The sequence below is a fragment of the Eretmochelys imbricata genome, chromosome 24 (assembly GCF_965152235.1).
Source record: "Eretmochelys imbricata isolate rEreImb1 chromosome 24, rEreImb1.hap1, whole genome shotgun sequence".
In the NCBI taxonomy this organism is placed as follows: Eukaryota; Metazoa; Chordata; order Testudines; family Cheloniidae; genus Eretmochelys; species Eretmochelys imbricata.
Window position 1 is genome coordinate 14,032,004 of NC_135595.1, and position 18,537 is coordinate 14,050,540.

An 18,537-nucleotide genomic window follows, 5' to 3' on the forward strand; every position below is an offset into this window, starting at 1 on the left:
TCCACCCTGCACACTTCCTGCCAGCTTGAAAAACAGCAGTCAGCTGAGGCTGATATAACCAGTCAACTCAGCACTGCGAACCGCCTGGGGATTACCCAGCCACCACCAGGGCGGGGGTGCTGGAGAACGGCTGTACGGAACACCAGACAGGATGGCGCACCTGGCGCTGAGCTTCAGCCACTTCTGGGGCGGGGCAGCCAAGGAACAGCCACACATAACGCCACATGGCGACCGCTTGCCCGGCCCTGAGGTGCAGCCAGTTCTGGGTCAGGGTAACTTGGGAACAGCCGCACAGAACAGCACACGGGGAAGGCTCATCAGGTGCTGAGATGCAATTACCTCTGCCGGGGGGGGAGAGGGGGGGCAGCTGGGGAGCGGCTGCATGTATTGCCGTATAGGAATGGCTCGCCCGGCACTGAGACACGGCCAGCTCTGAGGTTCTTGCAGTTGATGAATCTAGATAAAATACAGGGGATGTGAGTGCAGGAAAAGCCAGTGACACTAAATGGGCAGGACTGAGAAGGGGTGAGATGGTTCTTGGTAGAATGAAGGTCACTGAGTGGAACACTCTCACTCCTATAAGCCTGGGGCTGGTGCTGCACGGCTGTTCCCCAGCTGCCCCGCCCTCAGAGGTGGCTGCATCTCAGTGTTGGGCAAGCTGTCCCTGTGTGGCGTTATGTGTGGCTGTTCCCTGGCTGCCCCACACCAGTGGTGGCTGCATCTCAGCATTGGGCATGCCATCCCCCTGTGGCTGTTACAGTTCCTGTGGGGGAGAAAAGCTTTTTACCATCAGCATTTGGGATGCAGTTTATGGGGCAGGTGCAAAGGGCACATTTTTTGTCTTTTGGGCCCAGTTCATTCCAAATCGCACCACTGCTTGGGAGCTGAAAAAGCCAGAAGCTTCTTTTCCCTCTTTCTGTGAATCCAGAGCAGTCGGGAGAAACTGAGAGCTACAAGTTCTGCAAAGCCACAAGGCCAGAGTTCGACAGGGGTGTAAGAATCAAAAAGTGCAGATAGTCGCCTTGTGGAAATTTCACAGATTCCCAAGTTACATTCGTGACGCTGGCAGGCCAGATGCCAGCCCACACCCAGGCTGCAGGCATTAGCGAAGACCTAACGGACTCATAGCTGAAGCCCAGACCAGGTCACCTGTTTGCTAGTTTTGCCCAGAATAGGTATTAGTCTAATGAGGACGGATTTAGTGGTTAGCCTCTATGACATGCTCGTAAATTGCTGCCTGGGTTCATCTCACTTGCAATGTCGGTATTCCCGGCGAGAAGGAAAGACGTGAATTTTGCTTTAAACCTCTGAAAACGTTTTGCAATGCGAAGGATTGTCCCACCGGAGAACTGCTCTGTGCAGGGAAGCTCGGCTGGGGGCCTAGAAGCTGAATGAAGGAAATCAAAGAAAGTCACAGGAACAATTTCCATCTGGGCACGTCGGACAGGACCAGAGGCTCTCACTGAAGCCAGAGATCCCAGGGGGTCCACCCCAAAAGACAGATCACTACAACCTCAGTCACTCTTCAGATCAGATGGTAACTCATCAGTGTGTTGGTTGTTAGGAGAATGTAAAGTAAATAGGGTAGAGACTAAACAATAATAATCTTGCTTCTGGCTTTGCTTTAAACAGGCTAAATAAACAAGTAAGAGAATGTAAGTGAAAGCACCAGGCTGCCCCCCGCTTCTTCCCCCCACAGCTGGTACCCTGGAAGATAAGGGGCTAATGGAGCAAGGGGTTGCAACGGTTACCAAGTAGCTGGAGGGCAGGGGAGGGTGTAAGGAGGAGACGCAGAGGCTGCAGAATAGTGACCGTGACCAAAAGAATCCCTGCTCTTTACCCCTCGCCTCAGGTACAAAAGAGGCAGTCTTATCGACCCCAGCCTCAGGACCCCCCAGAACAGAACACGACTATGTATGGAAAGGGGAGGTAGCGGGGAGGGGCACTACCAGTAGAAGTATGTTTGCCAAGGTCGGTGGACGAAGCTCGGGGTCAGGAGAAGAAGGGGGTTCTGGCAGCTTATAGAACTGTAGCTGGGGGAGAGGAAGAGGAAAACTATCGGTGTCTAGCGATAGCCCGACTGGTGCGATGGGCTTCGGAAGAAGATTGTTTGTTTAGCCCCAATAAACCCATCCAATTGCCTGCAAATGGGACTCTGGACAGCTATTTTTCGGCAAAGTGGGTCTGGGAACTGAAAGGGAGGAGGGAGCTAGACCCCTGCCAACATACATAGGTTTGCTTTAACTTGTAAATAACTCGCTCATTCCTAATTAATAGATGGCTGATCCTGTAATAGACTATAGACATCCTCTTTGGGGGAAGATCTAGGCCAGTTGTTTTCAACCTTTTTTTCATCTGCAGACCCCTAAAAAAGTTTGAATGGAGTTTGGATAGTCTGCGGCCCACACGACATCTGCGGACACAGGCTGAAACCCACTGATATAGGGTCCCATGGATCTGGGATGAGCAGTCTTTTGGGACCAGACGTGACATGAATGTGTCAGTGACCATTGATCACGAAGTCCAGCTTGTCTGGGTGGCGAGACAGAATGAACCCACAGACTGTCTGGGACTCTATGGTGAGACGGGTGCCACGATCCAGGCGCTCTCATCTGTTACTGGATCAGGGAAATCTAATTACAGACCACACCACCAGCCTGGGGGTATCTGCTCTGCTTGTGACTATCTGCGGGAGCCACCTCGGACAGCGTGACAGTTAAACACCGACCCCAGTGTCGTAACAGGCCAGCTTTGTGACAAGTTTGGAGATGCGCTGCTGGGAAGTGCTAGCTAAAAGCAAAGATTTATAATTACCCACCTTGTTAGATCTCCAAACCTGGCTCATCGAGCGCCCAGTCCCCGCAGTCACTACATGCAGTTCACACTTACTGCAGCAGGTCGTTTTCAAGGCCAAAGGTTTTGTTTCACATCTGGCTCCAGCCTATTGAAGGGCGTTTTCTTGAAGAAAGAAGAAACCCTTGGAAAATATTGTGTTTGTGCCTTGTTACCAGAACTGCCCTTGCTACTCCTGGGGGAATTCGGCACCAAAAAATTAAAAATTCTGCACACAATGTTTTAAAATTCTGCATAACACAATATAATCACACCAGTTTCAATTATTTTTGGTCATTTATTTCAAAATACTTGTCAGCAAGTATGTTTGTAACCCTACAGACAACAGAAAATATTCAGGAAATGTTTTTTGACAAATAGATTCCTTACTAGGCATATTAATACAGACCTCTGAGTAATAATTCATTTAAACTACAATACAGAACCGTATTTCTCGCACCCCTCAGAAGCGGTGCAAAAGCTTCGGGGAATCCGGTGTAACGGAGTTGCTGAGGGAGAGGGAAGTAAATTGCTGGGAAGGAGCCTACGTGTGAACTTGGAGGGGTTTTTTTGGGGGGTGGGGCGGGACTGTTCAGGAGATTCCCTCATGCAGACCCTGGCTGACCCCGAGCCTCTCCCATTCAGTCAGGCACATCTGCCCCATCCCCATGTGTTCTTGCACCCCTATGTGTCCCTCCACCACCACTCAAGACACCCACTACCCCCATCCCCAAGTGGCCCTGCACCCCTCCTCTGTCCCTTTGTGTCCCTGTACCCCTTCCCCATCCCCATGTGTCTCTCTGCCCCCACCCAACCTCTCCCATCCCTATGTAGCTCTGCCCCCCACCCCCCCATCACCATGTGGCCCTGCACCTCCCTCCCCACTATGGCTCTGTGCCTCCACTCCCATTGAGCCCCTGCCCCAGTCTGTCCTCCCCCACTAGCCCTTGTGAGCCCCTGTCTGACCCCCCAGCACCCCACGCGGTCTGTCTCCCCATAGCCCCTGTCTTCTGGCCTGGCCTGGCAGGCACTGTGCAGAAGGCCGGCTCTTACTCTGCCCTCACTGGTGGGGAGCTGCATCTTTGTTCTAGCACCACAGCTCCCTCTGGTGGGAAAAAGGCGGCACTGCAGCAAGAAAACTGCAGCAGCTTCTTTCTGCTCAAAATGTTGGCGATCTGCAGGACTCGTTAATTGTGCACACACGAAGTAGCGCACAATCCCCCGGAGTAACCTGGCAGCGTAACACGACTCCGGTGTACAAAGCGTGGACGCAGAACCAAGGAAAAGCAGCTGGCCCGGTTTTCTAATACCGTTAAAAAGGTCAAAATGCAGACGCTTGTTCGTGGCTGAGCCGCTCGACAGCTGGGGAAATAGCCAGGCCCGGAGACGGGCAGTGTCCTGCTTAGCCAGGGGAAGCGCCAGGCTCGGCGGGAAGGTCGGACGTAGCTGCAAGACAACATATTTTACAGGGACGAAGCTCCTTTCGGGAACGCAACTCAACAGGACAAATGCAAACCAAGACTCAGTTCCCCTCCTGCGCTCCCTGCCCTGCGTAAGGCTCCCCCCCCACGCCCTGCAGCACAATGCCCCCCACCCTGCAGCATGGCCCCCCCGGCCCCCCAGCATGGCACGCCTCCTGCTATGCCCCCCACCCCACGGCACGGTGCCCTCTGCCAAGCCCCCAGCCCTGCCGCATGGTGCCTCCTGCCATGCCCCCACCCCATGGCACAGCCCCCCACTCCCCGCAGCACAGCGCTCCCTGCCATGCCGCCAACCCCTCAGCACGGTGCCCCAACCCCGCTCCCTGCAGCACAGCACCCCTTAATGGTCCCCTGCCCCCTCCCCATGGCAATGCGCCTCCTGCTGCCAATCGACCTAACCCCTAGTTCATGCTGCAACCAGAGTGAAGCAGACAGGAGTGGGGTGGATCATGTCTAGTGTATTCCAGCTCTCATCATTACATCCCACACAGGTGGAGGGAGAAAGTTCAGACCATCACTCCCTGAGCACTGCTCCCCAGACGCCTGGGTGCTATCGACTCCACAGCTGGGGACAGGCCCCCCCAATACAATCATGGGCTATGCAGGGTTAGACTAGCAGAATGTAAATAGAGAGGGGCCTTAGGGATCCCCAAACCCTCCCACTGTGGGGGCTCCAGCTGCCGCACTTCCGCTGGGTCTATGGCAGGTCGGGGGGCTGACCTGGTGGCTGGGGGAGGCTAGGGAAGGCAAGGAGCCCGGGGAGGGGTCAGAAGCGTCCATAGCGATGGTCAGGTGAGCGCTGCCGTTTCTTGCCCCGGGGCCGGTCATGGGAGCGCGAGGGGGATGGGGCTCTGGGGGAGAGAACAAAGTCAGTATGGCCATGGCCAGACCCCAGGGGGCGCTGCGTCACCCCCCGGCCCCTAGAGCTCCCCTGGCCTCCCTAGGAGGCGCTGCGTCACCCCCCGGTCCCTAGAGCTCCCCCTGCCCCCCAGGGGGTGCTGTGTCACCCTCTCTTCCCTCCTGAGCTCCCTCTCGGGGGCACTGCCCCTCAGCCCCTATACCTCCTCCTGCCATCATCATTCACCCAGCACCCCTGACCCCTGCTACCCATTCTGCCCCAGCACCCCACAACCTCATTTGTACAGCCCAGGGACTTCCCTACCCTGCCCCTGCAGGACCCCTGTGCCCCCCTGCTCCGGGACAGCAGCTGACACTGCAGAGCTGCCCCTGCCCTCCAGTCATGCCCCAGGAGCCCAGGCCCCCTACCCCCACTCACCGCCGGCGCCGGCTCTGCCCGTAGAGCTGCCGGCGCAGCTCTCGGGATATCGGCCGCAGGTGCATGAAGTTGCAGAACCCTCCACGTGTGCACTCCCTGGGGGGCAGAGAGCAAGGGTGTGACGGTCGGTGATGGGGGCACCTTGTGGCAGCTGGTGCTGCCCAGGGGGCACTGACCCTGAAGGGTTAACGGGGCCAGGGTACCTGGCGGGTACCTGCCTGAGGAGAGGGATCTCCAAGGGTTAACGGGGCCCGGGCGCCTGGTGGGTACCTACCTGGGGAGAGGAATCCCCAAGGCTCTCAGTTCCCTCCCTGCGTGGCCACACAGCTGCCTATTAAGTGCCACACAGGTGCTTAGGGCTAAGACAGGGAGAGATGCTTCTCCCCAAGGCCCAGACCTCCCCCGGCCCCGAACCTGCCGCGGCTGGGGGACAGGCGCCGTGCCCCGCCCCGCCCGGACCTGCCGCGGCTGGGGGACAGGCGCCGTGCCCCGCCCCGCCCGGACCTGCCGCGGCTGGGGGACAGGCGCCGTGCCCCGCCCCGCCCGGACCTGCCGCGGCTGGGGGACAGGCGCCGTGCCCCGCCCCGCCCGGACCTGCCGCGGCTGGGGGACAGGCACCTCTCCCCGCCAGCCCAGGTGCTGCTGTGGGGACAAAGAGATGGGGGGAGTCCTCTCTCCCCACGGTAGCCCCAGGGAGCCCCACTGCACCCCAAACCCCTCCTCATCTCCAGCCCCACCCCAGAGCCCACACTCCCAGCCCCCCAACCCTCTGCCCCCGCCCTGAGCCCCCTCCCACACTCTGAATCCCTCAACCCCACCCCACCACATGAATTTTGTTAGGTGCGCCAATATGGAGGGGACATGTCACACAAAATTCATTCCGCACACGGGTGGAAAAAATGAGAGGGAACACTGCCAAGGGTTAATGGGGTCCGGGCGCTCAGTGGGTACTTGCTGGGGAGGGGAGGTCCCCAAGGGGTTAACAGGACCAGGGAGCCTGGCAGGTACTGGCCTGGGGAGAGGGGGGTCCCTGAGGGGTTAGAGGGCTGGGGTGACCGGCAGGTACCTTCCTGGGGAGAGGTGATCCCGAGGGATTATGGGGCCTGGGTGCCCAGCAGGTACCGGCCAGAAAGGGGGATCCCTGAGGGGTTAACGAGGGCAGAGTCCCAGAGGTGCCATCCCTGTGTCCGGTCACTTACCCCATCTCGTACTGGCGGCAGCAGGACTCGCGAAAGTCGGTGACTGGGGACAGCTCGGCCCGCACGGCCTGGCCGTTGAACCAGCGATTGTTCAGCTCCCCCACGGCCCTCTCGGCGTCCTCCTCCCGCCGGAACTGGGGAGGAACGAGAGTCAAAAGGGCCTGCCTCTAGGGGGTGCTGGCCCTGATCCGGCCCCAGGGCGGGTACTGGCTGGCTTGGGGAGGGTGGGAGGAATGGGGCCCCAGGCCTTTCCCTTCCAGGAGGCGCTGGCCCTGATCCGGCCCCAGGGCAGGGCCTGGCGGTTACCTTGACATAGACATTGCCGACCAGGTGGTCCCCGAGGTTGTCACAAACGTTCATCTCCTCTATCTCCCCATACTTCTCCTCCAGCTCCGTGAAGACCTCCTGGCACAGGGACAGAATGAGCTTCATGGGGCGAATACCCAGCGACACTGCACAGAGACGAGTCACCTGCCCCGGGATGCAGCCACCTCTGGGGCAGGGCAGCTGGGGAACAGCCGCACAGTGATACCACATCAGGATGGCTTGCCTGATGTGAGATGGAATCAGGATTTCTGGCTTCTATTCCCAGCTCTGGGAGGGGAGTGGAGTTTGCTGGTTGTAGAGTGGGGGGAGTTGGGAGCCAGGACTCCTGGGTTCTATCCTAGCTCTGGGAGGGGAGTGAGGCCTAGCGGTTAGAGCTGGGAGGGGGGAGCCAGGACTCCTGGGTTCTATTCCTAGCTTGCTTTCAGTGACTTACCTCAAAGAAATTATCATAATGCTCCTGCACTTCCACATCGCTGACATGACCTGGAGGAGAGAGACACAGACTCACTCTGCTGTCGGACAATGGGCAAGCTGCATGCGGTTACCCCCTGTGCCTCCTGTCGCCAGGAGTGAGGGGCGTCTCCAGAAGGAGGCACTGAGCTTCCTCACAAGCAAGGCGGTGCCCAGGACCATGGACGGAGGCCCAACAAGGGCGTTAAGGGACGGGAAGGGCTGGGAGGCCGTACACTTCCCCAGACCGTGTCTCATGCAGCTGGGCCAGGATGGGGTATCGGGTACTCACAGTGCGAGCCGTCTGCCGACTGGGCCGTGTTCTGTGGGTTCCGATACAGATTCAGCAGGACGATGGTCTACAAAAGGAGATGGAGACACAGTGAGGTGTCCGTGGTCCCCAGCTGCCCCCCGCCCGAAGATGGCCGTGTCCCAGCGCCAGGTGAGCAGTCCCCATGTGGCGTTATGTGTGGCTGTTCCCTGCCCGCCCCGTCCCAGAGGTGGTGGTGGTTTCCTGATCCTCCAGACTCTGCGCCCCGGAGCCCCACTGCCAGGCTCACCTGGCTGAAGGTGGGTCTGTTGTGGAGGCGGGAACACCTGTCTCCGTGCCGACAAGCCCCGATCTTAAAGTAAAAAGAGCAGTTAACCCTGGAAAAGGGCCAGAGACGTTTAGTGAGCGAGGGGCTGGGGGTGCCAGCAACCCGCAGAGTGTCTGGGACCCAGGAGTCCTGACTCCCAACCCCCCAGCCAGGGAGAGAACCCAGGAGTCCTGACTCCCAGCCCCCCCACGACCTCCCAGCCAGGGAGAGAACCCAGGAGTCCTGACTCCCAGCCCCCCCCAACCCCCCAGCCAGGGAGAGAACCCAGGAGTCCTGACTCCCAGCCCCCCCCAACCCCCCAGCCAGGGAGAGAACCCAGGAGTCCTGACTCCCAGCCCCCCCCAACCCCCCAGCCAGGGAGAGAACCCAGGAGTCCTGACTCCCAGCCGCCCCCCAGCCAGGGAGAGAACCCAGGAGTCCTGACTCCCAGCCCCCCCCCAACGCCCCAGCCAGGGAGAGAACCCAGGAGTCCTGACTCCCAACCCCCCAGCCAGGGAGAGAACCCAGGAGTCCTGACTCCCAGCCCCCCCACGACCTCCCCGCCAGGGAGAGAACCCAGGAGTCCTGACTCCCAGCCCCCCCCAACCCGGGAGAGAACCCAGGAGTCTGACTCCCAGCCCCCCCCCAACCCCCCAGCCAGGGAGAGAACCCAGGAGTCCTGACTCCCAGCCGCCCCCCAGCCAGGGAGAGAACCCAGGAGTCCTGACTCCCAGCCCCCCACAACGCCCCAGCCAGGGAGAGAACCCAGGAGTCCTGACTCCCAACCCCCCAGCCAGGGAGAGAACCCAGGAGTCCTGACTCCCACCCCGCCTCCAGCTAGGGAGAGAACCCAGGAGTCCTGACTCCCACCCCGCCCCCAGCTAGGGAGAGAACCCAGGAGTCCTGACTCCCACCCCGCCCCCAGCTAGGGAGAGAACCCAGGAGTCCTGACTCCCACCCCGCCCCCAGCTAGGGAGAGAACCCAGGAGTCCTGACTCCCACCCCGCCCCCAGCTAGGGAGAGAACCCAGGAGTCCTGACTCCCACCCCGCCCCCAGCTAGGGAGAGAACCCAGGAGTCCTGACTCCCACCCCGCCCCCCAGCCAGGGAGAGAACCCAGGAGTCCTGACTCCCAGCCGCCCCCCAGCCAGGGAGAGAACCCAGGAGTCCTGACTCCCAGCCGCCCCCAACCCCCCAGCCAGGGAGAGAACCCAGGAGTCCTGACTCCCACCCCGCCCCCAGCTAGGGAGAGAACCCAGGAGTCCTGACTCCCAGCCGCCCCCCAGCCAGGGAGAGAACCCAGGAGTCCTGACTCCCAGCCCCCCAGCTAGGGAGAGAACCCAGGAGTCCTGGTCATCTGACCTTTGCCCCCCTCCCCCCACTCACTTGTCTTTCTCGGTGCCGAAGATGGAGGCCAGATACTCGGCCATCTTCCCTCTTCCACCCGCCCCAAGGCACGCTGGGAATTGTAGTCCCCACCCCATAGGCCCCCAGACAGACGGGGCGGTTGGTTTGTACTGAGCATGCGCATTCGGACCGAGCATGCTCGGTAACACCTGCTGAAGCCGCTGCCCTCGCTCTGCCCTTACTTGGAGTGGGGAGGATGGGCAGGGTCGGGGGGGGGGGTGAAGCAGCTGGAGGCAGGGGCAGGAGAGGGGCCAGGGGGGAACAGGACCCGGGGGTTCAGCCCAGGGATGAGGTTCAGAACAGAGAGTGGCAGGCGGCAAAGCCGTGGCATGGGGGAAGGGCACCTGCTGGGTTTGCAAAAATAGGGTGCAAGCATTTTTTAAAAATTTCCCCTCTCCCAGGCCAACATGTCGCAGCACCCGCTGCCCAGGGCTGCGCTGTGCCAGGTGCCCCGGGCAGCCCACCCGCCTGCCCCAAGGCATGGTTCTTTTGGTAACAAGTCGGGGGGACGTGGCCCTCCCGGCTCCCCCGGCTGAGACACACTGGCACAGTGTTTCAAGCAATATGAAAATGTTTTTGTCGCAGCCCATGTGCCTGGGTCCTCACACCACTATGGGTAGCACACCCTGGGACCGCAAACATTCCCACTGTAATGTCAGGAAGGTGAGGGAGACAATGCTGAGTCTGGAAATTCAGCTCTCCTGAGAACATGTGTAACCCTGACAGACCCCAGTTGTCATCAGGTGGGATCGAACCTGGAGCCTCTACACATGAGCTGAAAGCCACCTGGCTGTTAGCTAAGGCTGTAGAGCAGACTCATTTTCTCTCACTCTCTCTGTAAGTCAGGGGTTCTCAAACTGGAGATAAGGACCCCTCAGGGGGTCATGAGCTGTCAGCCTCCACCCCAAACCCTATTTTACCTCCAGCATTTATAATGTTAAATATATAAAAATGTGGTTTTAATTTATAAGGGGGGGGGGAGTGCACTCAGAGGCTTGCTGTGTGAAAGGGGTCACCAGTACAAAACTTTGAGAACCAGTGCTCTAAGTGGTCTCAGTGCCACTAGATGGGACAGAACAGCACACCCAGGACGTGTGGGGGTTACACACGTACAGCAGAACCGCAGAGTTACGGGCACCGCGTGAAGTTATCTTTGAAAACTCATGGCAATCGGGGGAGGTCCCGGACGACTGGAAAAAGGCTAATGTAGTGCCCATCTTTAGAAAGGTTTCAGAGTAACAGCCGTGTTAGTCTGTATTCGCAAAAAGAAAAGGAGTACTTGTGGCACCTTAGAGACTAACCAATTTATTTGAGCATGAGCTTTCGTGAGCTACAGCTCACTTCATCAGATGCATACCGTGGAAACTGCAGCAGACTTTATATATACACAGAGAATATGAAATAATACCTCCTCCCACCCCACTGTCCTGCTGGTAATAGCTTATCTAAAGTAATCGTCAGGTTAGGCCATTTCCAGCACAAATCCAGGTTTTCTCACCCTCCACCCCCCCACACAAATTCACTCTCCTGCTGGTGATAGCCCATCCAAAGTGACAACTCTTTACACAATGTGCATGATAATGAAAAAAGAAAAGGAGTACTTGTGGCACCTTAGAGACTAACCAATTTATTTGAGCATGAGCTTTCGTGAGCTACAGCTCACTTCATCAGAGACAAATCTCACAAATCTCTCACTCTCACAAATCTTGGGAGACAGGCCAGTCCTTGCCTACAGACAGCCCCGCAACCTGAAGCAAATACTCACCAACAACCACATATCACACAACAGAACCACTAACCCAGGAACTTATCCTTGCAACAAAGCCCGTTGCCAATTGTGCCCACATATCTATTCAGGGGACACCATCACAGGGCCTAATAACATCAGCCACACTATCAGAGGCTCGTTCACCTGCACATCCACCAATGTGATTTATGCCATCATGTGCCAGCAATGCCCCTCTGCCATGTACATTGGTCAAACTGGACAGTCTCTACGTAAAAGAATAAATGGACACAAATCAGATGTCAAGAATTATAACATTCATAAACCAGTCGGAGAACACTTCAATCTCTCTGGTCACGCAATCACAGACATGAAGGTCGCTATCTTAAAACAAAAAAACTTCAAATCCAGACTCCAGCGAGAAACTGCTGAATTGGAATTCATTTGCAAATTGGATACTATTAATTTAGGCTTAAATAGAGACTGGGAGTGGCTAAGTCATTATGCAAGGTAGCCTATTTCCTCTTGTTTTTTCCTACCCCCCCCCCCCCCAGATGTTCTGGTTTAACTTGGATTTAAACTTGGAGAGTGGTCAGTTTGGACGAGCTATTACCAGCAGGAGAGTAAGTCTGTGTGTGTATGGGGGTGGGTTTTTGGAGGGGGGTGAGGGAGTGAGAGAACCTAGATTTGTGCAGGAAATGGCCTAACTTCATTATCATGCACATTGTGTAAAGAGTTGTCACTTTGGATGGGCTGTCACCAGCAGGAGAGTGAATTTGTGGGGGGGGGTGGAGGGTGAGAAAACCTGGATTTGTGCTGGAAATGGCCTAACCTGACGATTACTTTAGATAAGCTATTACCAGCAGGACAGTGGGGTGGGAGGAGGTATTGTTTCATATTCTCTGTGTATATATAAAGTCTGCTGCAGTTTCCACGGTATGCATCTGATGAAGTGAGCTGTAGCTCACGAAAGCTCATGCTCAAATAAATTGGTTAGTCTCTAAGGTGCCACAAGTACTCCTCATCTTTAGAAAAAGGAAGAAGGAGGATCCTGGGATCTACAGGCCAGTCAGCCTCACCTCTGTCCCTGGAAAACTCATGGAGCAGGTCCTCAAGGAATCAATTCTGAAGCACTTAGAGGAGAGGAAAGTGATCAGGAACAGTCAGCATGGACACACCAAGCGCAAGTCGTGCCTGACTAATCTAATTGCCTTCTATGATGAGATAACTGGCTCTGTGGATGAGGGGAAAGCAGTGGATGTGTTATTCCTTGACTTTAGCAAAGCTTTTGCTGCGGTCTCCCACAGTATTCTTGCCAGCAAGTTCAAGAAGGATGGGCTGGATGAATGGATGAAAGCTGGATAGAAAGCCGGCTAGATTGTCGGGCTCAACGGGTAGTATCAAGTGGAGTGCCCCAAGGGTCGGTCCTGGGCCGGTTTTGTTCAATATCTTCATTAATGATCTGGAGGATGGTGTGGATTGCACCCTCAGCAAGTTTGCAGATGACACTAAACTGGGAGGAGAAGTAGATATGCTGGAGGGTAGGGATAGGGTCCAGAGTGATCTAGACAAATTGGAGGATTGGGCCAAAAGAAATCTGATGAGGTTCAACAAGGACAAGTGCAGAGTCCTGCACTTAGGACGGAAGAATCCCATGCACCTCTACAGACTAGGGATCGAATGGCTCCACAGCAGTTCTGCAGAACTCTGTCTCTGGATTAAGTTTAGAAGTGTGTGCAACAAGAGTGATGTAGTGGTGGGAGTCTGCTATAGACCACCGGACCAGGGGGATGAGGTAGATGAGGCTTTCTTCTGGCAGCTCACGGAAACTACTAGATCGCATGCCCTGATTCTCATGGGTGACTTTAATTTTCCTGATATCTGCTGGGAGAGCAATACTGCGGTGCATAGACAATCCAGGAAGTTTTTGGAAAGCGTAGGGGACAATTTCCTGGTGCAAGTGCTAGAGGAGCCAACTAGGGGGGGCGCTTTTCTTGACCTGCTGCTCACAAACCAGGTAGAATTAGTGGGGGAAGCAAAAGTGGATGGGAATCTGGGAGGCAGTGACCATGAGTTGGTTGAGTTCAGAATCCTGACGCAGGGAAGAAAGGTAAGCAGCAGGATACGGACCCTGGACTTCAGGAAAGCAGACTTCGACTCCCTCAGGGAACGGATGGCCAGGATCCCCTGGGGGACTAACTTGAAGGGGAAAGGAGTCCAGGAGAGCTGGCTGTATTTCAAGGAATCCCTGTTGAGGTTACAGGGACAAACCATCCCGATGAGTCGAAAGAATAGTAAATATGGCAGGCGTCCGGCTTGGCTTAACGGTGAAATCCTAGCGGATCTTAAACATAAAAAAGAAGCTTACAAGAAGTGGAAGGATGGACATATGACCAGGGAAGAGTATAAAAATATTGCTCGGGCATGTAGGAATGAAATCAGGAGGGCCAAATCGCACCTGGAGCTGCAGCTAGCGAGAGATGTCAAGAGTAACAAGAAGGGTTTCTTCAGGTATGTTGGCAACAAGAAGAAAGCCAAGGAAAGTGTGGGACCCTTACTGAATGAGGGAGGCAACCTAGTGACAGAGGATGTGGAAAAAGCTAATGTACTCAATGCTTTTTTTGCCTCTGTTTTCACTAACAAGGACAGCTCCCAGACTGCTACGCTGGGCATCACAAAATGGGGAAGAGATGGCCAGCCCTCTGTGGAGATAGAGGTGGTTAGGGACTATTTAGAAAAGCTGGACGTGCACAAGTCCATGGGGCCGGACGAGTTGCATCCGAGAGTGCTGAAGGAATTGGCGGCTGTGATTGCAGAGCCATTGGCCATTATCTTTCAAAACTCGTGGCGAACCGGGGAAGTCCCGGATGACTGGAAAAAGGCTAATGTAGTGCCAATCTTTAAAAAAGGGAAGAAGGAGGATCCTGGGAACTACAGGCCAGTCAGCCTCACCTCAGTCCCTGGAAAAATCATGGAGCAGGTCCTCAAAGAATCAATCTTGAAGTACTTGCATGAAAGGAAAGTGATCAGGAACAGCCAGCATGGATTCACCAAGGGAAGGTCATGCCTGACTAATCTAATCGCCTTTTATCATGAGATTACTGGTTCTGTGGATGAAGGGAAAGCAGTGGATGTATTGTTTCTTGACTTTAGCAAAGCTTTTGACACGGTCTCCCACAGTATTCTTGTCAGCAAGTTAAGGAAGTATGGGCTGGATGAATGCACTATAGGGTGGGTAGAAAGCTGGCTAGATTGTCGGGCTCAACGGGTAGTGATCAATGGCTCCATGTCTAGTTGGCAGCCGGTGTCAAGTGGAGTGCCCCAGGGGTCGGTCCTGGGGCCGGTTTTGTTCAATATCTTCATAAATGATCTGGAGGATGGTGTGGATTGCACTCTCAGCAAATTTGCGGACGATACTAAACTGGGAGGAGTGGTAGATACGCTGGAGGGGAGGGATAGGATACAGAAGGACCTAGACAAATTGGAGGATTGGGCCAAAAGAAATCTGATGAGGTTCAATAAGGATAAGTGCAGGGTCCTGCACTTAGGACGGAAGAATCCAATGCACCGCTACAGACTAGGGACCGAATGGCTAGGCAGCAGTTCTGCGGAAAAGGACCTAGGGGTGACAGTGGACGAGAAGCTGGATATGAGTCAGCAGTGTGCCCTTGTTGCCAAGAAGGCCAATGGCATTTTGGGATGTATACGTAGGGGCATAGCGAGCAGATCGAGGGACGTGATCGTCCCCCTCTATTCGACATTGGTGAGGCCTCATCTGGAGTACTGTGTCCAGTTTTGGGCCCCACACTACAAGAAGGATGTGGATAAATTGGAGAGAGTCCAGCGAAGGGCAACAAAAATGATTAGGGGTCTAGAACACATGACTTATGAGGAGAGGCTGAGGGAGCTGGGATTGTTTAGCCTGCAGAAGAGAAGAATGAGGGGGGATTTGATAGCTGCTTTCAACTACCTGAAAGGGGGTTCCAAAGAGGATGGCTCTAGACTGTTCTCAATGGTAGCAGATGACAGAATGAGGAGTAATGGCTTCAAGTTGCAGTGGGGGAGGTTTAGATTGGATATTAGGAAAAACTTTTTCACTAAGAGGGTGGTGAAACACTGGAATGCGTTGCCTAGGGAGGTGGTGGAATCTCCTTCCTTGGAAGTTTTTAAGGTCAGGCTTGACAAAGCCCTGGCTGGGATGATTTAACTGGGAATTGGTCCTGCTTCGAGCAGGGGGTTGGACTAGATGACCTTCAGGGGTCCCTTCCAACCCTGATATTCTATGATTCTATGATTCAGAAAAGGACCTAGGGGTTACAGTGGACGAGAAGCTGGATATGAGTCAACAGTGTGCCCTTGTTGCCAAGAAGGCCAATGGCATTTTGGGATGTATAAGTAGGGGCATTGCCAGCAGATTGAGGGACGTGATCGTTCCCCTCTATTTGACACTGGTGAGGCCTCATCTGGAATACTGTGTCCAGGTTTGGGCCCCACACTACAAGAAGGATGTGAAAAAATTGGAAAGCGTCCAGCGGAGGGCAACAAAAATGATTAGGGGACTGGAACACATGAGTTATGAGGAGAGGCTGAGGGAACTGGGATTGTTTAGTCTGCGAAAGAGAAGAGTGAGGGGGGATTTGATAGCTGCTTTCAACTACCTGAAAGGGGGTTCCAAAGAGGATGGATCTAGACTGTTCTCAGTGGTGGCAGATGACAGAACAAGGAGCAATGGTCTCAAGTTGCAGTGGGGGAGGTTTAGGTTGGATATTAGGAAAATCTTTTTCACTAGGAGGGTGGTGAAACACTGGAATGGGTTCCCTAGGGAAGTGGTGGAATCGCCTTCCTTAGAGGTTTTTAAGGTCAGGCTTGACAAGGCCTGGCTGGGATGATTTAGTTGCTGTTGGTCCTGCTCTGAGCAGGGGGTTGGACTAGATGACCTCCTGAGGTTCCTTCCAATCCTGATATTCTATGATTTAAGGGAGGGGTTCATAACTCTGGTTCTTTCAAAAGTTTACAACTGAACATTGGCCTAATACAGCTCTGAAACTTTACTAGGCAGAAGTAATCATCTTCATTGAAATGAAACAAGCACAGGCAGTTTCCTTACCTGGTCAAGTCTTTTTTTAAACTTGCCCTTTGTTTTTTAGTAATTTGCGTTTAACACAGCACCGCACTGGATTGGCTTTTTTTTTTTTTTGGTCTCTGCTGCTGCCGGATTGTGTACTGCTGGTTCCCACTGAGGTGTGTGGTTGGCCGGTCAGTTCGTAACTCTGAGGTTCGACTGTAGTAAAAGGGCAGGTTTACATCACGTGTGGGCAGTGAACAGGCCGAGGCTGAGATCAAAGAGGAATCTTCACATTAAAACCCAAATTTTCCCTCTTGAGCTCAATCCTAACCCACAGCCGGCAGCCCACTGCTATCGCAGCTGTCTGCTCCCCACCCAACAGCTCTGTCAGTGCTGCTGAATCCTGGTCTGCAGCCCCCTGCTATCCCAGTCCTGGGGTCCATCCTCCCCCAGCAGCTTTGCTGGAGGCCCTCAATCCTGACCCACAGCCCTCCATTGTCCAGCCCTGCATTCCTCGCACAGCTCTGCCAGTGCCCCCCCAAAGCCTGACTGAGCACCGTCTCCACTCGTTTCAGGGGCTGGAGTCCTGCTCTAACCCTGTGCCATAGACGGGGGATGTGGGGCGATGCTGAGTCACAGGAATGTTGAGGCCTGTCGCTGACAGGGTCTCACTGCACCCCCCACCCTGACCCCAGCCAAGGCCATCGCAGAGTGGGCTGGGGGCCAGCTGTGAGCGCTGGGCTCTGGGGCTGGCAGGGAATGCAGAAGAGGGATTTGTGGGGGAGGATGGTGTGTGGAGCTGGAGGGGGGTGGGTCACAGGAGGGCAGATCTGACGGGAGAGCTGAGGGCATGTTTGGGGAGATGGGTACCTGTGAGGGTGCAGCAATGGTTGGGTTTTGCCAGCAGGTGGCGATAACGCTCTGTCTGCAGAGCCCAGCTGGGTGCAAAGAGAAGCCAGGGAGAGCTCTTCAAAGATGGGGGTGTGTTAGTCTAGGGGGGTGAGAACAGGTGTGAGGGCCCAGAGGAGCTTGGTTTTGAAGCAGAGAGAAGAAAACAGGATTTTAGAACCAGAACAGGCTGGGCTGTTCTGAGAGACAGAGCACTGGGGTTTCATTCAGGAAACTTTCAAGGTGTGTGTCAGGGTTTCCTCATCACTCTGAACTCTAGGCTACAGATGTGGGGACCCACATGAAAGACCCCCTAAGCTTATTCTTACCAGCTTAGGTTAAAACTTCCCCAAGGCACAAATTCCTTTCTTGCCTTGGGACCGCTGCCACCATGTCAGGGTTCCCTCCCCACTCTGAACTCTAGGGTACAGACGTGGGAACCTGTATGAAAGACCCCCTAAGCTTATTCTTAGCAGCTTAGGTTAAAACTTCCCCAAGGCACAGATTCCTTTCTTGCCTTGCGATCGCTGCCACCACCAAGTGGTTTAACAAACAATCAGGGAAGGGACCACTTGGAGTCCTATTCCCCCAAAATATTCCCCCAAGCCTACACCCCCTTTCCTGGGGAAGGCTTGAGCATATATCCTCACCAACTGGTTACAAAGGGACTACAGACCCAAACCCCTGGGTCTTAGAACAATGGAAAAATCAGTCAGGTTCTTAAAAAGAAGGATTTTATTTAAAGAGAAAAAGGTAAAAGAATCACCTCTGTAAAGTTAGGCTGGTAGTTAACCTTACAGAGTAGCAGAAAATTCAAAGAGCACAGAGGAACCCCCTCTAGCCTTAGTTTCAAAGTTACAACAAAACAGGGATAAACCTCTCTCAGCAAAGGGAAAATTCACAAGTTGAGAAAACAAAGGTAAACTAATACGCCTTGCCTGGCTGTTACTTACAAGTCTGAAATATGAGAGGCTTGTTTAGAAAGATTTGGAGAACATGGATTGATGTCCGGTCCCTCTTAGTCCCAAGAGTGAACGGCCACAGAAACAAAGAACCCAAAAACAAAACCTCTCCCCACCACCAGATTTGAAAGTATCTTTTGTCCCCATTGATTCCTTTGGTCAGGTGCCAACCAGGTTACTTGAGCTTCTTAACCCCTTACAGGTAAGGAGGAATGTAGGCTACCCCTATGGTTATGACAGGGTGTCTGGTGACTTTCCTTTAACCACCTCCTCCAGGAGCCATTTGGTGCCCATGGAGCAGAGAGATTTCTGTGGAAGCCCTCAGCCCTGCAAACCAGCTGGGATTT

The 18,537-nt window shown here is 54.8% G+C and overlaps 1 protein-coding gene across 2 annotated transcripts; it reads right to left on the reverse strand.

Annotated features, from left to right (window-relative positions):
• Nucleotides 1-3,793: 3,793 nt before the first annotated feature.
• On the reverse strand, nt 3,794-9,583 carry U2AF1L4 (U2 small nuclear RNA auxiliary factor 1 like 4). 2 transcript variants are annotated; one of them, XM_077840984.1, is made up of 9 exons: nt 9,529-9,583; nt 8,126-8,213; nt 7,858-7,924; nt 7,549-7,598; nt 7,095-7,193; nt 6,789-6,922; nt 5,590-5,685; nt 5,034-5,164; nt 4,150-4,278 (listed from the first exon to the last, which is right to left on the reverse strand). In XM_077840984.1, exons 1-8 carry the CDS (start codon nt 9,570-9,572, stop codon nt 5,080-5,082), a joined length of 663 nt encoding a protein of 220 aa, XP_077697110.1. In that variant the 5' UTR covers nt 9,573-9,583; the 3' UTR covers nt 4,150-4,278; nt 5,034-5,079. The 2 variants fall into 2 exon arrangements, with proteins under 2 accessions (XP_077697108.1, XP_077697110.1); XM_077840982.1 differs by lacking the exon at nt 5,034-5,164 and having other exon boundaries at nt 3,794-4,278.
• Nucleotides 9,584-18,537: the final 8,954 nt, after the last annotated feature.